Source organism: Budorcas taxicolor, unplaced genomic scaffold (assembly GCF_023091745.1).
Source record: "Budorcas taxicolor isolate Tak-1 unplaced genomic scaffold, Takin1.1 scaffold212, whole genome shotgun sequence".
NCBI lineage: Eukaryota > Metazoa > Chordata > Mammalia > Artiodactyla > Bovidae > Budorcas > Budorcas taxicolor.
This window is the reverse complement of record NW_026291773.1, coordinates 178,272-202,461: the sequence shown is the minus strand read 5'-3', so window position 1 is coordinate 202,461 and position 24,190 is coordinate 178,272. Positions and strand designations below refer to the sequence as shown.

General features: G+C 38.4%; 1 protein-coding gene across 2 annotated transcripts in view; it reads left to right on the top strand.

Moving 5' to 3' along the window:
- LOC128071148 (protein ecdysoneless homolog) overlaps positions 1–24,190 on the top strand; it is a 30,905-nt gene that overhangs the window by 2,803 nt on the left and 3,912 nt on the right. For both annotated transcript variants that reach the window (XM_052664116.1, XM_052664115.1), the window contains exons 3-11: positions 4,125–4,242; positions 6,657–6,744; positions 6,855–7,033; positions 8,614–8,806; positions 10,728–10,856; positions 12,535–12,663; positions 14,529–14,614; positions 22,206–22,312; positions 22,446–22,629. In XM_052664116.1, coding sequence (XP_052520076.1) covers positions 4,125–4,242; positions 6,657–6,744; positions 6,855–7,033; positions 8,614–8,806; positions 10,728–10,856; positions 12,535–12,663; positions 14,529–14,614; positions 22,206–22,312; positions 22,446–22,629 — 1,213 coding nt within the window. The remainder of the gene's footprint in view (positions 1–4,124; positions 4,243–6,656; positions 6,745–6,854; positions 7,034–8,613; positions 8,807–10,727; positions 10,857–12,534; positions 12,664–14,528; positions 14,615–22,205; positions 22,313–22,445; positions 22,630–24,190) is intronic.

The window sequence follows — 24,190 nt, the reverse complement described above, 5'->3', positions numbered from 1 at the left end:
CTGCTGCTGCTGCTGCTAAGTCGCTTCAGTCGTGTCTGACTCTGTGCGACCCCGTAGACAGCAGCCCACCAGGCTCCCCCATCCCTGGGATTCTCCAGGCAAGAACACTGGAGTGGGTTGCCATTTCCTTCTCCAATGTAGGGAAGTGAAAAGTGAAAGTGAAGTTGCTCAGTCATGTCTGACACTTCGCGACCCCATGGACTGCAGCCTACCAGGCTCCTCCGTCCATGGGATTTTCCAGGCAAGAGTACTGGAGTGGGGTGCCATCGCCTTCTCCAACCTTTTGGCTAGCAGTTGCCAAATGTAAAACGTTAATTTTATTGAATGCCTTATCACTGATATTTGTGACACTTATTGGCAAGAACACTGTCCCATTAGCATAACATGGCCAAAACTAATTCCCTATCTTTTTTCTCGAAAATAATTTTTACACAGTGTTTTCTTGTCTTGCTTAATGGTATTGCTATCCACCTAGTAGTCAAGCTTGTTAGTAATTCAAAATCATCCTCAAATCCTCACTTCACTATGTTCCACAGGCACTAAATCCTACTGTTATTACCCTTGAAATCTGACCCTTTCTCACATCCGTTTGGCTACAGTCTAAGCCCTCTTCATCCGGAAGACTACAGTGGCCCCCTAACTAACCTCTCTGGTCCCAATGTCTCCAGTTCCTGACAGTGTTGACAGTTACCTTGTAAAACCAATCTGATCATGTCACTCTCCTGTCCAACACCCTGCAACAGTTCTGCATTGCTTCTGGATGAAATTAACATTGAAGTTTAATATGTAAAGTGAAAGTCATTCAGTCATGTCCGACTCTTTGTGACCCCATGGACTATACAGTCCTTGCAATTCTCCAGGCCAGAGAATTCTCCAGTGGGTAGCCTTTCCCTTCTCCAGAGGATCTTCCCAACCCAGGGATTGAACCCAGGTCTCCCTCGTTGCAGGAGGACTCTTTCCTAGCTGAGCCCCAAGGGAAACCCTTAATATGTAAGGTAGATAAAAATGAAGCCACTCTGACTGGAGCTTCTCTAGTTGAAGGAACTTGGGAGATCTAGAGTAGGGAGAAGAGTTGGTTGGGCGGTTTGTCCCACCTGTGTGGCGCTTTTTTTGCCATGGCAGCTCTTGAGACACTCCGCAGTACACTTGTTTGACCTTCATTCTGTTAATATGGTATATTACGTCAGTTGGTTTTCCTGTGTCAAATCATCCTTGCATTCTAGGAATAAATCTCACTTGGTCATGGTGTACAATCCTTTTAACATGTTGCTGAATTAGTTTGCAAGTGTTTTGTTGGCTCATGCTGGCCTCATAAAACAAGTTTGGGAATGTTTCTTCCTCTTCAGTGTTTTTTTTTTTTTTATGTTAATTCTTCTTTAAATGTTTGGTAGAGTTTTCCAGTGAAGTCATCTAGCCCTGGGCTTTTCTTTGTTGAGAAGTTTCTGATTGTTAATTCACTTTCCTTACTTTTATAGATATGTACAGATTTTCTACGTCTATGTGTCCCAGTCTTGATAAGTTGTGTGTTTCCAGGAATTTATGCATTTCTTCTAAGGTATCCAGTTTGTTGGTATACAGTTGTTCTTTGTGTTTTCTTATAATTTTTATTTCTGTGGCATAGGTTGTGATATTCCTTTCCTCTTTCATTTCTGATTTTAGCTATTTGAGTCTGTTTTACTTAGTTAATCTAATGTTTTGTCAATTTTGTTGATCTTTTAAACAAACCAACTCAGTTTAGTTGATTTTTTTAAAATATTGTTTTCCTGTGAAAATGCTGCACTCAATATGCCAGCAAATTTGGAAAACTCAGCAGTGGCCACAGGACTGGAAAAGGTCAGTTTTCATTCCAATTCCAAAGAAAGGCAATGCCAAAGAATGTTCAAACTACCGCACAATTGCACTCATCTCACATGCTAGTGAAGTAATGCTCAAAATTCTCCAAGCCAGGCTTCAGCAATACGTGAACTGTGAACTTCCAGATGTTCAAGCTGGTTTTAGAAAAGGCAGAGGAACCAGAGATCAAATTGCCAACATCCGCTGGATCATGGAAAAGGCAAGAGAGTTCCAGAAAAACATCTATTTCTGCTTTCTTGACTATGCCAAAGCCTTTGACTGTGTGGATCACAATAAACTGTGGAAAATTCTAAAAGAGATGGGAATACCAGACCACCTGACCTGCCTCTTGAGAAATCTGTATGCAGGTCAGGAAGCAACAGTTAGAACTGGACATGGAACAACAGACTGGTTCCAACTAGGAAAAGGAGTACGTCAAGGCTGTATATTGTCACTCTGCTTATTTAACTTCTATGCAGAGTACATCATGAGAAACGCTGGACTGGAAGAAACACAAGCTGGAATCAAGATTGCCGGGAGAAATGTCAATAACCTCAGATATGCAGATGACACCACCCTTACGGCAGAAAGTGAAGAGGAACTAAAAAGCCTCTTGATGAAAGTGAAAGAGGAGAGCAAAAAAGTTGGCCTAAAGCTCAACATTCAGAAAACGAAGATCATGGCATCGGGTCCCATCACTTCATGGGAAATAGATGGGGAAACAGTGGAAACAGTGTCAGACTTTATTTTTGGGGGGCTCCAGAATCACTGCAGATGGTGACTGCAGTCATGAAATTAAGAGACGCTTACTCCTTGGAAGAAAAGTTATGACCAACCTAGATGGCATATTCAAAAGCAGTGACATTACTTTGCCGACTAAGGTCCGTCTAGTCAAGGCTATGGTTTTTCCTGTGGTCATGTATGGATGTGAGAGTTGGACTGTGAAGAAGGCTGAGCGCTGAAGAATTGATGCTTTTGAAGTGTGGTGTTGGAGAAGACTCTTGAGAGTCCCTTGGACTGCAAGGAGATCCAACCAGTCCATTCTGAAGGAGATCAACCCTGGGATTTCTTTGGAAGGACTGATGTTAAAGCTGAAGCTCCAGTACTTTGGCCACCTCATGCAAAGAGTTGACTCATTGGAAAAGACTCTGATGCTGGGAGGGATTGGGGGCAGGAGGAGAAGGGGACGACAGAGGATGAGATGGCTGGATGGCATCACGGACTCGATGGACGTGAGTCTGAGTGAACTCTGGGAGATGGTGATGAACAGGGAGTCCTGGCGTGCTGCGATTCATGGGGTCGCAAAGAGTCGGACACGACTAAGTGATTGAAGTGAACTGAACTGAACTGAACTGATTATTTATTTCATTGATCTCTGCTCTAATCTTCATTATTTCCTTCCTCTAGCTTGGAATTTAGTTCTTTTTATAGTTCCTAAAGGTATCAAGATACGTTGTTGATCTGAGATCTTTTATGACTGTAAACTTCCTCCTAGCACTGCTTTCACTGTATCCCATATGTTAGGTTTGTTGTATTGGTTTTCATTGAAAGTGTTAAAGTGAAAGTGTTAGTTGGTCAGTCGTGTATCTGACTCTTTTCAACCCCGTGGACTATAACCTGCCAGGCTCCTCTGTCCATGGAATTCTCTGGGCAAGAATACTGGAGTGGGTTGCAATTTCCTCCTCCAGAGGATCGTCCCCACTCAGGGATTGAACCTGGGTCTCCCGCATTGCGGGTAGATTCTTTACTGTTTAAGCCACCAGGGAAGCCCTGGTTTTCATTAGTCTCCCAATATTTTCTAATTCCCCTTACGACTTCTTCTTTGACCCATTGGCTATCTGAGTATATTGTTTAAGTTCTACATGTTTTTGGATAATGCACTTGTTTGAAAATTTCTGCTGATACTCCCAGAACACACAATCATCTCTCATGCCTCTGTGCCTTTACACATGCATGTGTTCTCTTTCTGGAAAGCCTACTGTGGTCATTCCTCCAGAGGCGCGTAGCTCAGATATCACATACTTTATGACCACGTAGCCCTCAGTGTATACCTCTGTTCATCATCTTGTTTTGTGATTGGTTGTCTATCTCCTGTTGTCCAGACTCTAAGCTCTTCAAGAGTAAGCTTCTTTCTTATATCTTGTTCAGGATTGCAACCCCAGCTCCTAGTATATGGCCATACTCCTGGGGCATAGCCAGTCAATAAGTTTGTTTAATTGAATGATTGCTTGTACTTTTATTTGAACTGATAAATTTATTTGATTATATCATTGCTTTTCTCTTGTTTTTAGGAAATGTTCCTGCTCATATATTTGGCATAACAAAGTTTGGGGATAACATTGAGGATGAATGGTTTATTGTTTATATAGTGAAGCAAATTACGAAAGAATTTCCAGAGTTAGTAGCAAGGTATTATAGTTTTATTAATAATTCTTAAACAAGTATCATATTAATGCATATATATGAAATCTAGAAAAATGGCACTGATGAAGCTAGTAGAGAACAGACTTGTGGCTAAAGAGGGGGACGGTGAGGATGGGATGAATTGAGACAGTAGTGTTGACATGCATGCACTATTATATGTAAGACAGATAGATAGTGGAAAGTTGCTGTATAACATAGGGAACCCAGCCTCCTGCTCTGTGATGGCCTAGAAGGATGGGGTAAGGGGAAGGGAGGGAGGCTCCAGAGGGAGGGAGATGTGTATATACACACACACACATATGTATTTGTAATTATGACTGATTTGTGTAGTACTGCACAAACCAACAAAATATTGTAAAACAGTTTTCCACCAATTAAAAAATAAAAATTAAAAAAAATAAAGAAGCCAGCTTCACCAAAAAATAGTAATTCTTAAGAAATTCTATTATTGAAAGTCACTATATTTTTATCCATTTAGTAATTTTTTTTCTGTAGCTGGTGGAAATTGTACAGATTTGAGATACAGATTTTAAATGTGACTTCTGTGTTTTCTTCCTTTTTGCTGGTGACTTCCTTTTCATAAAGAAGAATTAAAGTATCATCTGAGAGTTTAACTTTAAAAAAATTTCACACAAGACCTGCTTAGTTTAGGTTTTCTCTTTTTTTTATTCTTGTTATGAAAGAACAAATACACATGATAAATAAAATTCAAGCAATACAAAAGGGTGTACTGCTCTGATTTCCCAAAAGTAATCACTATCAAATTTCTGTGTCTTAAACAGAAATTCATATATATATATATATTTCACAGATTTCCCTATCTCTTCCTCTATAGCTCTATTTTTTTTTGAGCAACTGTAGACAGAAGAAATTTAAAGAGACATCAGTGAACAATTGTATGGATAGGAAGCAAAGTAGATAATAATGCATTGTAATCCAGTTTTTAAAATATTATAGGAACTGATAATTCTCTGTCATTCTCAAGTTAGTTGCTCTGTGGCGTATGGAATCTTCCTGGATCAGGGATCAAACCCAAGTCTCCCGATTGGCAGACTGACTCTTAACAACTGAGCCACCAGGGAAGCAAGAGTGTTTTAAAACAAACCTCCAATATTATACCATTTGATTTTTAAATACTTGAGGATGTAAACTTAAGAGATAATGCAACACTACTGTTACCACACCTACAAATAGGTAGCCATGCTTTTTAAATAAATGGTAGAATTTTCAATAAACAGGCACAAATATGGTAGTTTATATCTTTACTAGGGTAATAAGGAGGGGGCAGTGCCTTTCATATGCTGATTCTGATATTTATATATGCAGTGATGGGTCATACTTACCCTCTAGGCCTCTAAAGCTCTTTTAATAAGCATCTACTGTCTTGTCAGTTGTTTTTTTTTTTTAATTAGAAAAAGAAAGACATTTTTCCTCTATGTCTCTGCCAGATTAATATTCCTAAAGTAGGGCTCAAACCATTTTACTTCCCTACTCTAAAACATTTCACTTGTTTTGTTTATAAAATTAAACTCATTCTCACTGGATTCTGCCAACATTTAAAGCTCTTCACAAAATGATATAACTGTGCTTTTCTAGTCCTTTTTTTTAAAATTTGTTGTCAGTCTTCAAATTTCTACCTTAAATGCCACCTCCATAGTTTTGCTTATGCCGTTCCCACTCCCCAAAGCATCTCTCCTTTTTCTGGATAAATTGTATCTCCACCCATTAAAAGTGAAAATAATCTGGGACAATAAATATAGTATGTTACCATTCATGCAACAGGAGAAGAAAAAAATTTATATTCCTATTGACTACTTTACACATCAGCAAACTCTAGAAGGATAAACAAGAAGTAACAATGGTGGAGGGGTTAGGCACATTAGATACAAACATACCAAGGAGACTTTTTCATTGTATAACTATTTATGTATTTTTTAAAAGTTTTAATCATGTGACTGTATTACATATGCAGAACTTAAATTTTTAAAAAGTGATGCAGATGAGGCAAACAGAAGTATCTTTCAGGGCCTAAAGGTACTTCCTCCATAAAGGTTTTTCTAATCTTGGCTGTATGTGATTTTTTTTTTTTCTTTTGAAGACCTATGTACTTGGTTTATTTTTCACATTTTTTTCTACTGCTATTTATTTATGTACTTATTTTTTTCTCCTTATCACTCTCGAATTCCTCCTTATAATTTTAGAGTCTCCCTTCAGTACTTAATGGTATCTTAAAACATTTTGCTTAATTATAGACATCTACATATTTATAGAAATGTATGGTATATACTCATATATTTATTTACTAAGATTAGGGCAAAAATGTATTAGAACAAATTTGTTTTGATTATTAGCAAATATGTACTTCTTTTAATTCAAAGTTGAAATTTCTTTTGCGTTAGGATCGAAGACAATGATGGTGAATTCTTGTTAATAGAAGCTGCTGATTTTCTCCCTAAATGGCTGGATCCTGATAATAGTGCCAACAGGGTAGGTATATCCAAGTTTAGAAAATTTACAGAGGTGAAACCATGTTGCATCATTTTCATATGTCCCTGGATTTTGTCAATGCCAAGTATGGAAACTATATCACTTTGCAGGTATTTTTCCACCAAGGGGAGTTGTGCATTATTCCTGCACCAAAGAAATCTGGAACAGTATCCTGGTTACCTACCACACCCCCAACAATCTCACAAGCACTGAGTATAATCTCAACACACCCAGAAAAAATTCTGGCTTCAGAATCTGTACGAGCTGCTGTGAATAGACGCATCAGAGGGTAAGAAAACTGACACTTCCACTGCTAGTCAAGGAGCCTTTTGACTTGTGTTGCTCAAGTCTTTTGTTGAATCTAAGCATTTCTTTCACCTAGATTAGTGCTGATTTTCATTCTGTCTTCATCCTTTGTGAGATTGACCAACAAATTAAACTTCATGTGTTTTAAAATGGAGAAACAGATGTACTTTTTAGTTGCCATTTGAAGGTTATAGGCCCAATGTTTTTGCATTTATTTATCTTAGTGTGGCCAAGTATTATGTAGATCCATAGATAAAAATTTTCGGACCTTTAGAGATGAAAATCTGAGTGAACACAATCTGTTCAGGATTTTTCTCTGATTCTGGGTGTATATATGGGATTCTCTGACTTAGTTGGAACACATTAGGTTCTATTCAGAAGAGAACACCTTAGTCTAATAACGTATTAGTTCAGCCATTCAAATTTGAATACCTATTAAATGTTTAGTACTATTCAGATCATAACAGTATTAAATAATAATCTCTTTTAGCTTTGCTTCAGTACACTTTGTACCATTTTTTAGGAGAATAAATTCTGATTTTCTTTTCAAAGTATAGTAGTAACATTTTCATTTTGTTTTTATTGGACCACCTTAATCCCTTTTCTTTATTTTCCATTTCTTTCGCTTTTTCTTTCTCTCTTTTCCTACCTGTAGTCTTTAGTATATAGAGTATCTTTTTTAAACAATTATTTTTTTTGCCACTCAGCATGGAAATCTTAATTCCCCAATCAGGGAATGGACCTGGGTTGTTGCTGGCAGTGAAAGCGCCAAATCCTGACCAGTGGACCATCAGGGAATTCCCAAGGGTGATAAGAGAGTTGTTACTCTTTTCATCTCACTCATCTCACTCCTGATGAACCAAGACAAGATAAAATGCTAAGAGGAAAGTAAATGGTATAAGAATCCTAGATATTTACATCAGTTCAGTTCAATTCAGTTGCTCAGTTGTGTCTGATTCTTTGCAACCCTGTGGACTGCAGCACACCATGCTTCCCTGTCCATCACCAACTACCGGAGCTTGCTCAAACTCCTGTCCATTGAGTCAGTGATGCCATCCAACGATCTCATCCTCTGTCGTCCCCTTTTCCTGCCTTCAGTCTTTCCCAGCATCAGTGTCTTTTCTAATGAATCAATTCTTCACATCATGTGGCCAAAGTATACTGGAGGTACAGCTTAAGCATCAGTCCTTTCCATGAATATTCAGGACTGATTTCCTTTAGGATGGACTGGTTTGATCTTGCAGTCTATGGGACTCTCAAGAGTCTTCAGCAACACCACACTTCAAAAGCATCGATTCTTCAGTGCTCAGCTTTCTTTATGGTCCAACTCTCACATCCATACATGAGTACTGAAAAAACTGTAGCTTTGACTGGACGGACCTTTGTTGGCAAAGTAATGTCTCTGCTTTTTAATATGCTGTCTAGGTTGGTCATAGCTTTTCTTCCAAGGAGTAAATGTCTTATTATTTCATGGCTGTAGTCACCATCTACAGTGATTTTGGAGCCCAAGAAAATAAACTCTGTTGTATCATAAAATAAAAGTGATTATGTTACCTGTCACAGGTACCCAGAAAAAATTAAAGCCTCCCTTCATCAAGCACACTGCTTCCTCCCAGCTGGCATTGCAGCAGTGCTGAAGCAGCGCCCCAGATTGGTGGCTGCAGGAGTCCAGGCGTTTTACCTCCGGGACCCCATTGACCTGCGGGCCTGTCGTATTTTCAAGACATTCTTGCCTGAAACACGAATAATGACATCGGTAAGATAGCTCTCTTGGTCGTTTAGTTTCTCTCACTGAAAGGAATGTTGAACATTATTTTAATTGTTCACCAGGAAAAAATTGGGAATATTCTGTTTCCTCATAGCAAGTTAATATAGACTTTTTTTGTTGTTATTGTTCAGTCACTAAGTCATGTCCAACTTTGCAGTCTCATGGACTGCAGCACACCAGGCTTCCCTGTCCTTCACTATCTCTCTGAGTTTGCTCAAACTCATGTCCATTGAGTTGGTGATGCCATCCAACTATCTCATCCATTGTTGCTGCCTTCTCCTTCTGTCCACAGTTTTTCCCATCATCCAGGTCTTTTCCAGTGAGTCAGCTCTTCACATCAGGTGGCCAAAGTATTGGAACTTCAACTTAAGCACCAGTCCTTCCAATGAATATTCAGGGTTGATTTCATTTAGGATTGACTGGTTTCATATCCTTGATTTTTTTCTTTTCTCTTATCCAGAAGAGGAAGACTATAAGAGACCTGACTTCCTATTTTATATCTCAGTGTTTCCTAGCTATTTTTGACCAAATTTTCCCTATTTGAGCAGTTATATCTTTCTTAGCAATAAAACATTTCATTTCCTCCAGAGAATTAAGAATTATTCTTTATCATCTACCTGCCAAAATTGCCATGTAATGTAACTAATGATTTGAGTTACCTTCAGTTCAGTTCAGTTCAGTCACTCAGTCATGTCCGACTCTTTGTGACCCCATGAATCGCAGCACGCCAGGCCTCCCTGTCCATCACCAACTCCCAGAATTCACTCAGACTCACGTCCATTGAGTCAGTGATGCCATCCAGCCATCTCATCCTCTGTCGTCCCCTTCTCCTCCTGCCCCAACCCCTCCCAGCATCAGAGTCTTTTCCAATGAGTCAACTCTTCGCATGAGGTGGCCAAAGTACTGGAGTTTCAGCTTTAGCATCAGTCCTTCCAAAGAAATCCCAGGGTTGATCTCCTTCAGAATGGACTGGTTGGATCTCCTTGCAGTCCAAGGGACTCTCAAGAGTCTTCTCCAACACCACAGTTCAAAAGCATCAATTCTTCGGCACTCAGCCTTCTTCAGAGTCCAACACTCACATCCATACGTGACCACTGGAGAAACCATAGCCTTGACTAGATGGACTTTCGTTGGCAAAGTAATGTCTCTGCTTTTTAATATGCTACCTAGGTTGGTCATAACTTTTCTTCCAAGGAGAAAGCGTCTTTTAATTTCATGGCTGCAGTCACCATCTGCAGTGATTTTGGAGCCCAAGAAAATAAAGTCAGCCACTGTTTCCACTGTTTCCCCATCTATTTCCCATGAAGTGATGGGACCAGATGCCATGATCTTCATTTCTGAATGTTGAGCTTTAAGCCAACTTTTTCACTCTCCTCTTTCACTTTCATCAAGAGGCTTTTTAGCTCCTCTTCACCTTCTGCCATAAGGGTTGTGTCATCTGCATATCTGAGGTTACTGATATTTCTCCCGGCAATCTTGATTCCAGCTTGTGCTTCTTCCAGCCCATCATTTCTCATGATGTACTCTGCATGTAAGTTAAATAAGCAGGGTGACAATATACAGCCTTGATGTACTCCTTTTCCTATTTGGAACCAGTCTGTTGTTCCATGTCCAGTTCTAACTATTGCTTCCTGACCTGCATATAGGTTTCTCAAGAGGCAGGTCAGGTGCTCTGGTATTCCCATCCCTTAGTGACAACTGAATATAGACAGTGAAGGTAAATTTTATGGTGTGTGAATTATATCTCTGTAAAGCTGTTACTAAAAGTGTAGACAGTAAGTAGGTTGAGTCTTCTTTGCATTTATCTGAATGTGAAGCTCATAAATGAAGTTATTGTTGTTAACTGTGAAATGATAGTCAGGCATTTTAATTTCAGGAAGACACTCACATATTTTGTCCTAATGTCCAGGTCACTTTCACTAAATGTCTGTATGCACAGTTGGTGCAACAAAGGTTTGTGCCGGACCGGCGGAGTGGATACAAGCTGCCTCCTCCATGTCATCCCCAGTACCGAGCCCATGAATTGGGCATGAAGTTGGTAATGTTGAACCAGAAAATTTAATTTTCTTCCTTAATGTCAAAGGGCTCTTCATAGAATAATGACACAACTTAGAAATCTAGAAATACACTCTGTTAATGTATTAAGAATGTAGTAAGATGTGGTATTTGAAATAAGGCAAAATGGATTATTCTGTAAGGGATGATAGAACTGTGTGTCCAGCTGAAAAAGTTATTACATCCATGCCAAAATGAATTCCAGTTGGACCAAATATTTAAGTAAAAAAAACAAAACCATAAAATTTGGAAGAAAGTGTAGGGAAATTTATGAAAATATGAGTAAGAAAGTCCTTCCTAAGCATGACTTGAAACTGGAAACAAGAAAAGATTGATAAATTTGATTATATAAAAATTAAACATTTCTATATGGAAAAAAACCCATAAATATACTCAAAATATAGTTAACCTGGAGAAAGTATAAAATATCTTTGCAGTTTAAATGACAAAAGAGTAAAAATAAAACTAGTAAATGACAAAAGTTGCTTTATCTAGTATATAGCATTGCTACAATTCAAGGTGAAAAAAATAGTAGTAATCAATCAAAAATGATCAGAAACCATTAACAGATAGTCCAGAGAAAAGGAAATACAAATGATTTTATGAAAAATGTTGACACTTGCTCATAATAAAAGGATTGCAATTTAAAACTACAAAGTAATGTTTTTCACCCTTTGATTGACAAGTATCCAGAAGCTTGATAACAAATACGAGGTTTGTAAAAATACGTAAAGAGGTACCCTCAAACATTATTGATAGGAATATGAGTTGATTCAGTCTCCTAGAACAGTTTATCACTTTCCATAATATTTAAAATGCACAAACCCTGCTGCTCAGTATTTTCACTTCCTGAAATTTATCCTCCATATATTTTACTCGTACACAAAGATGTATGAAGATACTCGTGAAAGCATTGTTTATCGTAGCAGAAGACTGGATAATACTTAAATGTCTACTAGTAGAAAAACAGTTGGATAAATTATGGTCTGTCCGTGAAGTGGGATGGATAAATGTATGTGTTTGTATGAAATCATCTCCAGGGCATATCTCTAAGAGAAAAGCAAGGTTCAGAGCAGTGTGTATGTTGCCATTTAGTGATGAAGGGGATGAAGTAGGAGGATATATGTATGCACACGCACACATATCTGCTTGAGGGCGAAGATTACTTCTGAAAGGATATGCAAGGAATTGGTGGCAGCAGTTTTCTCCAGAGTAATCAGGGAAGCTCCCTATTAGAATTATTTTGCCTTGTGCATTTATTATATTTTTTAATCAAAGGACTCTTAAAATGAAGTGATTCCCTCCCTTTACTATTCCTAAGACCATGCTTAATTCATTTATAATTGTGTTAGACAAGAAACCTTTTGCAACCTTTTTTAAGAAAGCAAGAAACAAGTTTAAATTTCTAGTTTTTTAATCAGTGAGAAGAGAAATCTCTTTCAGGAAAATAAGAATTTTTTGTTTTCTGTTATTTGCTTCCCCTTTATAATTTTTAGTAATCTGTAGAGATTAAGAAACTTGGAATTAAAGTCATATTTTTTTCATCAAATTTAGAGTATTATAAATGTTCACATACCCATATGTCCAGTCACCTAGTTCTTGAATGTGGTTAAATGGAAAGAAAGTAACCAAATAATAAAAATTCTGTCTTTTCCATGTAGGCTCATGGATTTGAGATCTTATGCTCCAAATGTAGCCCACATTTTTCTGACTCCAAAAAATCCCTTGTGACTACGTTACCACTCTGGGCTGGCTTCCTTGAAAGTCTGAAAAAGAATGATTACTTTAAGGTAGGACTTACTATGCACTCTTTAAACTGTACAGTCTAGGCAAAATCAAGCCAGTGATCTAAAGTGTTAGGTCCATATTTAATGTGTGACATAATTGTAAGAACTAGAGTTAAAAGGGACCATTCTAGTTTGGTGGTAATAAGGGAGTGTCTATAAACTGTTTCTAATATTTTAGAAAAATTACTAACATCTATGCTGCTGCTGCTGCTAAGTTGCTTCAGTTGTTTCCGATTCTGCGACCCCATAGATGGCAGCCCACGAGGCTCCCCCATCCCTGGGATTCTCCAGGCAAGAACACTGGAGAGGGTTGCCATTTCCTTCTCCAGTGCATGAAAGTGAAAAGTGAAAGTGAAGACGCTCAGTCGTGTCTGACTCTTAGCGACCCCATGGACTGCAGCCTACGAGGCTCCTCTGTCCATGGGATTTTCCAGGCAAGAGTACTGGAGTGGGGTGCCATTACCTTCTCCAAATAACATCTATACAAAGTGATAAAAGTTATTATTTATATCAGATGAATAACTTGTGCAAATCTATGAAGCAAACATGAAGACACCAAATAGAAAAAGTAGCAAAGACATAGATTAAAAAATTATATGACCTAAATGGGAAGGAAATCCCAGAAAAAGGGGATGTATGTAGATAGATGTATGGCTGATTTCACTTTGCTGTACAGTGACGTACACAACAGTATAAAGCAACTATGCTCCAATAAAAAAATTTATGAAAAGGGAACTAGTAAATTTCTCTTAAAATAATCACTCACACATAGTAAAGATATGTATATTAACACAATAATAAAGACCATTTTCACATATGTAAAAAGCATATGAAAGATATTCAGTGCTATTGAGAATATAGTGAAAATAGTTACACCTATCCGTTGCCGATAACATTGTAATAGTGGCAACCTTAACTGGAAAGGAATTTGATACTGTATTCCAAGAATTATACAGAAGTTCAAACTTGGAACCTTCACTTTATTTTATTATTATTTTTAATTGGAAGATAATTGCGTTACAATGTTGTGTTTTGTGTTTCTGCTGTACAACGCGTGAATCAGCTATAAGTATATGTATGTCCCCTTCTCCTAAACCTCCCTCCTCCGCACAGCCCCACCCCCTGCAGGTTATCGCAGAGCACAGAGCTGAGCTCCCGGTGCTGAACAGCAGCTTTCTAGTAGCTGTCTGTTTCAAAGGTAGTAGTGTATATATATCAGTGCTGCTGTCTCAGTTTCTCCTACCCTCTCCTTCCCCTCCATGTTCACAAGTCATCCTCTATGTCTGTGCCTCTGTTCCTGCCTTGCAAATAGGGAAGCTTTATGTTAAATAATCTACACTTTAAGGAAACATCCAAGAAGTAGAAAAGGCCTTAAGAATATGATAATTTTAAAGATTGTGTAGTGGTATGGAAAACTGCTTATATTATAGTATATTTTTAAAGAATGTAAAGTATTAAGCATAAATGCCATCATAAACATGCCTGTGAAAGGTAGAAATGATAGTTAAGGTTAGGGTTATGCTATTTTCTGAGCTCTATTTGTACTTTGTTTTATAAATTAGTTGCTGGTTAATCAATTGTTTCTTTATAACAAGTTATTAATAAATAATAGAAAATGATAGAAGACCTCCCCAATTGGAAAGAGGCCCTTAAATGGTGAAAAGGATGAGGTCCCATCACATTTAGCCTAGTCCCTTTTCTGGAGAAACTGTACATCCATGACAAAACAAGGACGAGGAGTCAGGCCTCATGATTTTCGTACAATATATTAGAGTATTGTATACTGCCTCCCTGGAAGTTGCTGGTGAGCAGGTTATTTTAATGATATCATCTATACCAGGTTCTGATGGGCATTATTATTTTTTTAGGGACTGATGGAAGGTTCTGTTCAGTACCAGGAAAGGCTAGAAATGGCCAAGAACTACTTCCAGCTCTCTGTAAATCGGCCAGAAAGGTGAGTTTATCTCTACCCAAACAGGGCAGCAGAGTGATAACTTTCCAGAAGTTAAGGAGTTACTTACTCCTGAGATGGCTGCACATGTTGGAGCTGCCATATTTAAACTGTTAACGGCAGAACTCATGACTACTGAAGGAGCTGGTGTCAAGAGAGGAGGTGTTGTTATGGGAGTTTGCTGGCACTTGTAGCCACCACCACCACCACCTTCATCATCAGCATATAATGGCTAATGTATGTTGAGTACTTACAAAGCTTAGGCCACTAACTCATTTAACCCCCTCTTAAAGCCCTGTGAAATAGATATAATTGTTATTTTCTCTATCCACAGCTGAGAAACTGAATCTAAGAGAGGTTATGTAATTTGCCAAAGGTTACACAGCTCAAAGTGACAGGCCTAGGGATTTGAACTCACGGATTCTGTTATTGAGCCACATGCTTAATTCCTGTGGGAGTTCTGGGCTGTGTTGAGTTTTTTAAGGTGGATCTGAATCACAGGATGAAGCAGGCATTCAGCTTCCAAATGATATCTCATTCTAACCTGCCATATATTTTCTGGGGGATGAAAGAACTGAGCACAAGGTTGAAAGAAAATGGTGGTAGTTTAGTCGCCAAGTCGTGTCCAACTCTTGTGACCCGTGGACTATAGCCTGCCAGACTCCTATGTTCATGGGATTTTCCAGGCAGGAATACTGGAGTGGGTTGCTATTTCCTTCTCCAGGGTATCTTGCCGACCAAGGATTCGAACCCACATCTCCTGCATTGCAGGCAGATTCTTTTACCGACTGAGCTATGAGGGAAGCCACATGGAAGAAAATGGCTGCCCTTTAAAATTCGATAAAGTTGAGTTTCAGTTCTGGTAATACTGAAGTGTCATCTCAGACTAACTCCCTGCTAATTTCAGTGATAACCCTGGGCAGAATATTTTTAAAAAAGAGGAAAAACAGTTATTTGAAGACACTGGAGAAAAAAGCAAGCAAAAATCAGAAGGAATAGGTGCTTGAAAAAAGAAAGTCCCTCTTGTCTGACTTGTCCCCTGAGAGCGCTTCTAGTCAGTATGGTCCAAGGATAATGGAGCTTCTGCAGAAGGGTTTATTGGGCTGAGGAATCAAAGGTCAGAATTTGAGCACCGGAAAAAATTCAGTTTCTGTTTGCAAAACTGAATTTGAGATACTTAAAGCTATTAAATAACATGAAAGAAATAACTCTGTAAATGTTGTGACTCAGAAGGTCCCCAGTTGTGTGTGGATGTGTGTTTTGTTTTGTTGTTGGGCTTTTTTTCTCAAACTGAACTGGTTTTGAACCTTATTTGTTTTGCCAACATCTCAAATATCACATATATGTGTAATACTTAAAGATTGTATGAAGCAAAATTGATGGCGAGAGAACTCTAACCGCAGTATCTGTGAGATAGTAATGACTTTACAGCAGTCTTTATTCTTTTGTATTCTTGCCTGGAGAATTCTGTGGACAGAGGAGCCCTGATGGGCTGCAGTCCATGTGATTGCAGAGTCTGACACAACTGAACGGCTAACACTTTTTTTCCCACTCTTTTGTAAGTGTCTAGAGGTGCCTTTGTCCCATTCTCATCAATTTTACGGCAGTAATTTGTGGAAAAGAGGATGCCTTCTTAGGGTATGTTTTAAGGAAACTTGGGAAAGAAAGTAAAGGAGGTGGCTCTCATAATTAGGGGAATCTCCCCCAGATGAATCTTGTCACCTCTAGGAGACCACTTCCCTGTTGAATAGCATTACTTTATAATCTTAGGTTGAAAAGAAGTTAAGAAATTAGAGAGACTCATGTAGGAGATTTAGGGCTATCTTATTCTCCCATGAAATAAGATAGATTGAGGGTTTGATAGTTCTTTTTAAAAAACAATGTCTTTTATTATTATACAAATAACATTCATTCATATAGCGAATAGAGAAAAACGTAAGAGGGAAAAATTTATATCATGAGTAAGCTACTATTATTCCAGTTTATATCATGAGTTAGCCACTATTATTATTCTTCTGATTTACTGCCTTCCAGGATTATTATTCCCCATAACCAATTGATTTTTTTTAAAAATTTTACATTATCAAGAAATCATGTATCTTGTTCATAATTTTTACTTGTTGTGATCTTACATTTTCCCATGACCTTAAAATGTTTTGATAAAGTGTGTTTTTAAATAGCTGCACAGCGTTTTAGCAAATGGACTCTAATTTACTTATTGCAAATAGCTTCAATATCCAACATTTTCATGAGTGTTGTAGGAGAAACTCCCGTTCACCAACCAGAATGACTTCTTTGCAGTTTGAAACCAAGCTCACATTCCCCTCCAGACCTGCTCTTGGCTCCTAAAGCTTCTGTTTGTTTGCTTTGCTTTTATTAGCTGAATTAATCTCTTCGACTGTGTCCTGCTGGCTTTTAATTGTACTGCCATCCTTCTTATCACCCAGACCTCCTGGCTCTCCTTGGATCCAGTCCTTAGATACTGTTCACTGTTATCTTGTATCTTACATTCTTTTACCTTACTGCCTGGCTAGATACTCTAATTACTTAGTTATTGAACTCTCAGTTCAGTTCAGTCGCTCAGTCGTGTCCGACTCTTTGTGACCCCATGAGCTGCAGCATGCCAGGCCTCCCTGTCCATCACCAACTCCCGGAGCCCACCCAAACTCATGTCCATTGAGTCGGTGATGCCATCCAACCATCTCATCCTCTATTGTCCCCTTCTCCTCCTGCCCTCAATCTTTCCCAGCATTAGAGTCTTTTCCAGTGAGGCAGCTCTTTGCATGAGGTGGCCAAAGTATTGGAGTTTCAGCTTCAGCATCAGTCCTTCCAATGAACACCCAGGACTGATCTCCTTTAGGATGGACTGGTTGGATCTCCTTGCAGTCCAAGGAACTCTGAAGAGTCTTCTCCAACACCATAGTTCAAAAGCATCAATTCTTTGGTGCTCAGCTTTCTTCACAGTCCAACTCTCACATCCATACATGACTACTGGAAAAACCATAGCCTTGACTAGACAGACCTTTGTCAGCAAAGTAATGTCTCTGCTTTTTAATACACTGTCTAGGTTGGTCATAACTTTCCTTCCAAGGAGTAAGCATCTTTTAATTTCAAGGCTGCAGTCACCATCTGCAGTGATTTTGGAGCCCCCAAAAATAGTCTCTCACTGTTTCCACTATTTCCCCATCTATTTGCCATGAAGTGATGGGACCAGTTGCCATGATCTTAGTTTTCTGAATGTTGAGCTTTAAGCCAACTTTTTCACTCTCCTCTTTCACTTTCATCAAGAAACTCTTTAGTTCTTCTTCACTTTCTGCCATAAGTGAACCATATTGAACTATAGCTATACCTAAACTTATTTCTCAGCCTCTAGCGACTCTTCTCTTCCAATTCAACCATTAGAGCCAGGAAAATCTGCTTGAGATACATATGTACTCATGTTACCTCCCTCTCCTAAAAATTATTAGAGATTGTAATAGTGAAAAATTACGAACAATGGAAGTGTCCACCAATAATAGATAAATGAATTTCAGTGTATTTATATGATGGCTTACTGTCCATTAGTTAGCCAGAGATTATATAAATATCCATAAATCTAAGTAAGAATTTCTCAACCTTGACACTATTGACACTTTGGACCAGATGGTTCTTTGTTGTGGGGAACTATCCTGTGCATTGTAAGATGAAGCAACGTCTCTGACCTCTACTCAGTAAATTCCCCTAGGACTGACTCCCCACCAATTGTGACAACCAAAAATATTACCAAATGTTGCCAAATTGTCCCAGTTGAGAATCACTGGTCTAAATGAATAGATTAAAAAAAATACAATGTTGAATGAAAAATACAAGTAAAATGTAGGTGCTATGGATATAAATTGTAAAAATACACAAGATATTACATATTATAGATACATATATCCTCATTCACTCAGTAAGTATTTATTATCTCCTATATGCCAGGCCCTGTTCTAGGCACTGGGAATACAACAAGTGAACCCCGATTCTCCCTGCCCTGTGAAGCTGCATACTAGTGTTGGAGAAAGATGATAAACCATTATATGATGATAGATAGTAATTAGTACTTTGAGGAAAAGGCAGTGTTTGGGGAGAGAGATGTAAGGGCTGCTCTTCTAGAAAGGTTGACCCAGGAGACCTTTCCAAGGAGGTTTTCTTTCAAAAGAGATCTAAGAATGTCAGGGATTGAGGCAGACAGGTGCTAACTGAGGGAATGGTATCAAGGGAATAATATGTCTGGTAAAGAAAACAGTGTTCTCTTACTCACTCAGTGGCTCAGAAAGGTTCTTGTGAGAGCTGTCACTTCTGGGCAGCAGAGAAACAGATTGGAACTAGTAGTTGATCATCAAAGGGAATACTAACTTTATCTATCATATATTTTTTAAAGTACGTGCTTAAAGAATTCACCTGCAGGAGATACAGATTAGATCCCTGGGTTGGGAAGATCCCCTGGAGGAAGAGGAAGTGGCAACCCATTCCAATATTCTTGCCCAGAAAATGCTATGAACGGAGGAGCCTGGCAAGCTGCAGTCCATGGGGTCACAAAGAGTCAGACACAACGGAACACCACCACCACATATATTACTAGTTTGGTTTTTATGTTAAACTTATTAATGTAATCATATATTTAGAGATAAATATAGCAGTATTTTAATTCTGGGTGGTAAGGATATATTATCTTTTTGACTTGTCTATATTATTTTAATCTCATAAAGCAAAAATTAAAAATAACAAGCCATCAGTGATCACTCACTCCTTACTTCACTGAGTCTAAACTTAGCCTTTTCAGCCTCGTTGTGCTCTTCAGTCCATCTGTTCAGCCTCAGATTTCACCCTTAAGCCAAACTGAACCCGTTTGCTCTCTCTGAACATGTTCCTCACTTCCCCACCTCTGTACAAATGCTCATTTTTCCCCTTACATTTCTCTATCCTGTCTTACCCATCAAAATCCTCTTGGTTCTTTAAGGGCTAACCCAGCTTCTTCCATGAGCTCTTTTTTTTTTTTAACTTCTCTGTCTCCACCCAGTGAATGTAATTACCTTCTCCTATGATTCTTTGAACCATTTGGTATTGCTGTGTGACTTTATATGTTTTTAACTTATCATAATTATTTGTGTATATTTTTTCTCTCTGTCTTAGCAATATTTGCATATTACAGAGTAGGGATAATTCCCTGTTACCCACATGATTCAGCAAGGTATGCAAATGTTTATTAAATTAATGCAAGTCCATTATATAACTTGGTTTGTTCCCTTATAAATAGTTCAGACAGAGTTCCATAAACTTATATAACAAATCACATCACCATCATAAAATAGCTCACTCTGTGTGTATTTCCCTATCAGTTTATAGTAAGAGGAGCACAAAATAGTATCAGAAGACTTGATTTCAAGCCTTTGCTCTGTCCAACTCAATGACCTTGCAAAAATTATAGAGATTCACTGGGCTCTGAGTTTCTCCTTTGTAAAACAGGATTATTACCTCCTTGTAATAGTAATTAGAGGGCTAAATAAGAAAATGTATTTGAAGTGCTAGCCTAGCGTTTAATACGTGATAGATTAATTTTTGTGCGTACTTTCTTTGGGTTTTCATTTCCTCATAATATGATATATGCAAATTGAAAGAGCTACGCTAAATCAGCAGCTTCATGATGGTGTCCATGGAGCCTGCTGCAGAGCAAAGGGGAAGGCAAGAGGAGCAGGTCTCCAAGCCTCCAGCTTCCATTTCAATCAAAGCAATCTTTCAGGGTTCTTTTTAGTTTGACTGAGGTATAATTGACAAAACTGTAAGACACTTAAAGTGTCACTGTGGTGATTTGATATACCTGTACATTATGAAAAAGAGTCCCACCACCTAGTTAATTAACAGATTCTTCACCTCACATGTTTATATTTTGTGTGTATGTGAGAACATTTAATATTTACTCTCTTAGCAGACTTCATTTACACAATAGTGTTATCAACTATAGTAACCATGTTTCACATTAGATCCTATGACTATGTTTACTTACAGCTGAAAGTTTGAATCCTTTTTCCAAGATTTTTGTGCTTATTTCCGTCACCCCTTAGTCACTGGCAACCACTTTTATTCTCCGTTTCCATGAGGTTGACGTTTTTTTTTTAGATTCCACATATAAGTGATACCATGCAGTAATTAACTTTCTCTGTCTAGCTTATTCCATGCAGCATAAAACCTTCAAGGTGCATCCATGTTGTTGCAAATGACAAGGTTTCTTTCTCTCTCATGGCTAAACAATATTCCATTATATTCCAGTGTGTGTATATATATATATATATATATTCCAGTGTATATCCAGTATTTATATATATATGTATATCTCCAGTGTGTATATGTATATCTCTGTGTGTGTTTGCTAAATTGCTTCAGTCGTGTCCAGCTCTGTGTGATCCCATGGGCTGTAGCCTGCCAGGCTCCTCTGTCCATGGGGTTCTCCAGGCAAGAATACTGGAGTGGGTTGCTGTGCCTTCCTCCAGGGGATCTTCCTGACCCAGGTATTGAACCTGCATCTCTTTACATCTGCTGCATTGGCAGACAAGCTCTTTACCACTAGTGCCACCTGGGACCCCATGTAGATCTCTGTCTCTGTGAATTTATCTGTCTGTCCGTTCATCCATCTACACCACACCTTTATCCAGTTATCTATTTGTAGACACTTAGGTTGTTTCCAGTCTTAGCTACTGTGAATAACACTATAGTGAACATGGGGATGCAGACATCTCTTTGAGATTTTGTTTTCATTTTCTTTGGATAAATACCCAGAAGTGGGATTGCTAAGTCATATGGTAGCTCTATTTTTAATTTTTGAGAAACCTCCATACTGTATTCCATAGTGGTTGTACCAGCTTGCATTCCCACCAACAGTGCATGAGGGTTCCCTTTTCTCCACATTCTTGCCAATGCTTGATCTCTCTTTTCTTTTTAGTGATAGACATTCTGACAGGTGTGAGGTGATATCTCACTGTGATTTTTATTTGCATTTCCTTGATGGTTAGTTGATGTTGAGTACCTTTTCTTGCCATTTGTGTATCTTCTTTGGAAAAATGTCTATTCATTCTCTGCCCATTTTTGAATCAGATAACTTGGGGTTTTTTAGCTATTAATGAGTTCTTTTATATATTTTGAATATTAATCCCATATCATATATGGTGAGTGAATATTTTCTCCCATTCTTTAGGTTATCTTTTCATTTGTTGATGGTTTCTTTTTTTGCAAAGCAGTTTCTCTTTTCTTTACTTTTTGGACTTTTTGTTGGTTTGGCTGTGCTGTGAGGCTTGTGGGATCCTCTTTCTCTAATCAGGAATTGAACCAGGGGTCATGGCAGTGAAAGCACCAAGCCCTAACCACTGGACCACCAGGAAACTCCTCAAAGCAGTTTTTCTTTGAGCTCTTTTTATATTTTGAGTTCCTGGTGAAATTTTGAGAGGAAGGATTCAGTATCCTGAACAAATGTTTAAAAACAAATTAGACTAGATAATCCTTTCCAACTTTAAAATACTCTGTTTTTGTGGTTATTATTCTAAGTTCTCATTAAATACCCATATCTTTGATTTTTTTATAGCTCTCATGCTATGAGCCCAGGTGAAGAAATCTTAACGTTATTGCAGACAGTACAATTTGATATAGAAGAGCTTAAGAAAGAAGAAGCTTATCTTCCCCCAGAAGATGGTAAGTGATGGGCCAGGATAGAGCACGGAGTTAGAAAGAATTGAAACATCCCAGTAAGTCTCAGAGGGTACTTTACTGAGAGTATACCTGTTTCCTGTGAGTATAGTATGGCAGTGTCACATTTCTTTTTCAGATGAACGGTGGTTAGATCTCTCACCAGATCAGCTGGACCAGCTGCTGCAGGAAGCTGCTGGCAAAAAAGAGCCAGAGCCCACTTCCAAGGGGCGGGAGGAGAACTATGACTTAACCCAAGTCTCAGAGAGCATGAAAGCTTTCATATCCAAAGTTTCAACCCACAAAGGAGCAGAGCTGCCTCGGTAATTTCTGTTAAAGTATAATTATCTGAATAGTTAAAGGATCTATGTTGGCATCATCCAATCATTGCCAGTTCTGTGGTTTTGTTTTGTTTTGTTTTTATTTTTAGTAAATGATTTTCAATGCTTTGTTTTCCTCTTTTGGTACCTAGTACTATGATAACTTACTTATCTGGAATCAAATTTCTGATAACCTGATTATGATCCTTGAAGTGAGCCAGAGAGATCACTCAGATCTAAAGGCCACTGCCCCAGAGCTGGCCAGGGCAACCATATACTTTACTTTTTAGGCTTTTACTCAGAATATTATGGACTTTTAACATCTAGCTCTCATCAAGATCAGACATCTGATCTTGTACCCTCAAGTAGATTGGAAGCTTCAAACTTGAAAGAGGAGGATAAGTACCGCTGGGTACCTTGAACAAGTTATCTTCTGCTCATGGCACAGGAACACCTGGAGTTCCACCTTCTGGAGATAAACTCTTTCCTTTCACTTTTTGGTGGTTAGTTCACCAGTAGTCAGGAAACTTACGGAAAGTCTCCTTTTTGGATTCTTAGCATTCCATCTGAAGATATTGCCAGAAACTTAATTTTTCTGTGTGTGCCAAGTCTATATTTGAACTATGGGGTCATGGAAAGTGTCCGGAGGAGCTGTACAGTTCTCTTAAAAGCTACCCTGTTGAGAAGGTTGTTCCATTTCTGCATTCAGAGTCTATGTATAAAATAAAGATTCACACATTTAATAAAACCTTGACACAAGAAGAAAAAGTCAGATGAATAGATGCACTTGAATTTCTGTCATTTGAAGGGAAAGTGAATTTAAAAAAGCCACAACATATATTCTCTATTTTGGAAGATTATGGTTTGGACCCAAACCACATCCCTGAGAATCCACATAATATTTATTTTGGTAGATGGATTGCAGATGAACACAGAGAGCTTATTGAGTCATACAGTGTCAAAAAGAGACACTTTATTTGAAATACAAGCATGGATGCTGGTTTATCATTCATCATGGCCAACCATGGAAAAGTGAAAAAAGGTGATACTGTATTTGATCCATTTGTTGGAACAGGTGGCCTTTTGATAGCGTCTGCTCATTTTGGTGCATACGTATATGGAACAGACATAGACTACAATACTGTTCATGGCTTAAGAAAGGCTAGTAGGAAAAACTGGAAATGGAGAGGACCGGATGAAAACATCTTCATCAGTTTGGTTTAGGGCAAGTCTTCATCAGTATGGTTTAGAGAAGTATTACCTTGATGTCGTGGTTTCAGATGCATCGAAACCCTCCTGGAAGAAGGGCACTTATTTTGATGCAGTAATCACTGATCCTCCATATGGTATTAGAGAATCTACAAGAAGGACAGGTTCACAGAAGGAAATACCAGAGGGAATAGAAAATGTCCAGAAAGCCACGTTCCTGTTTCCTTGAGTTATCTGTATGACATGTTTTTTGACCTGTTAAAGTTCTCAGCAGAGACCCTCGTATTAGGTGGAAGACTTGTCTATTGGTTACCAGTATACACACCAGAATACACCGAGCAGATGGTACCCTGGC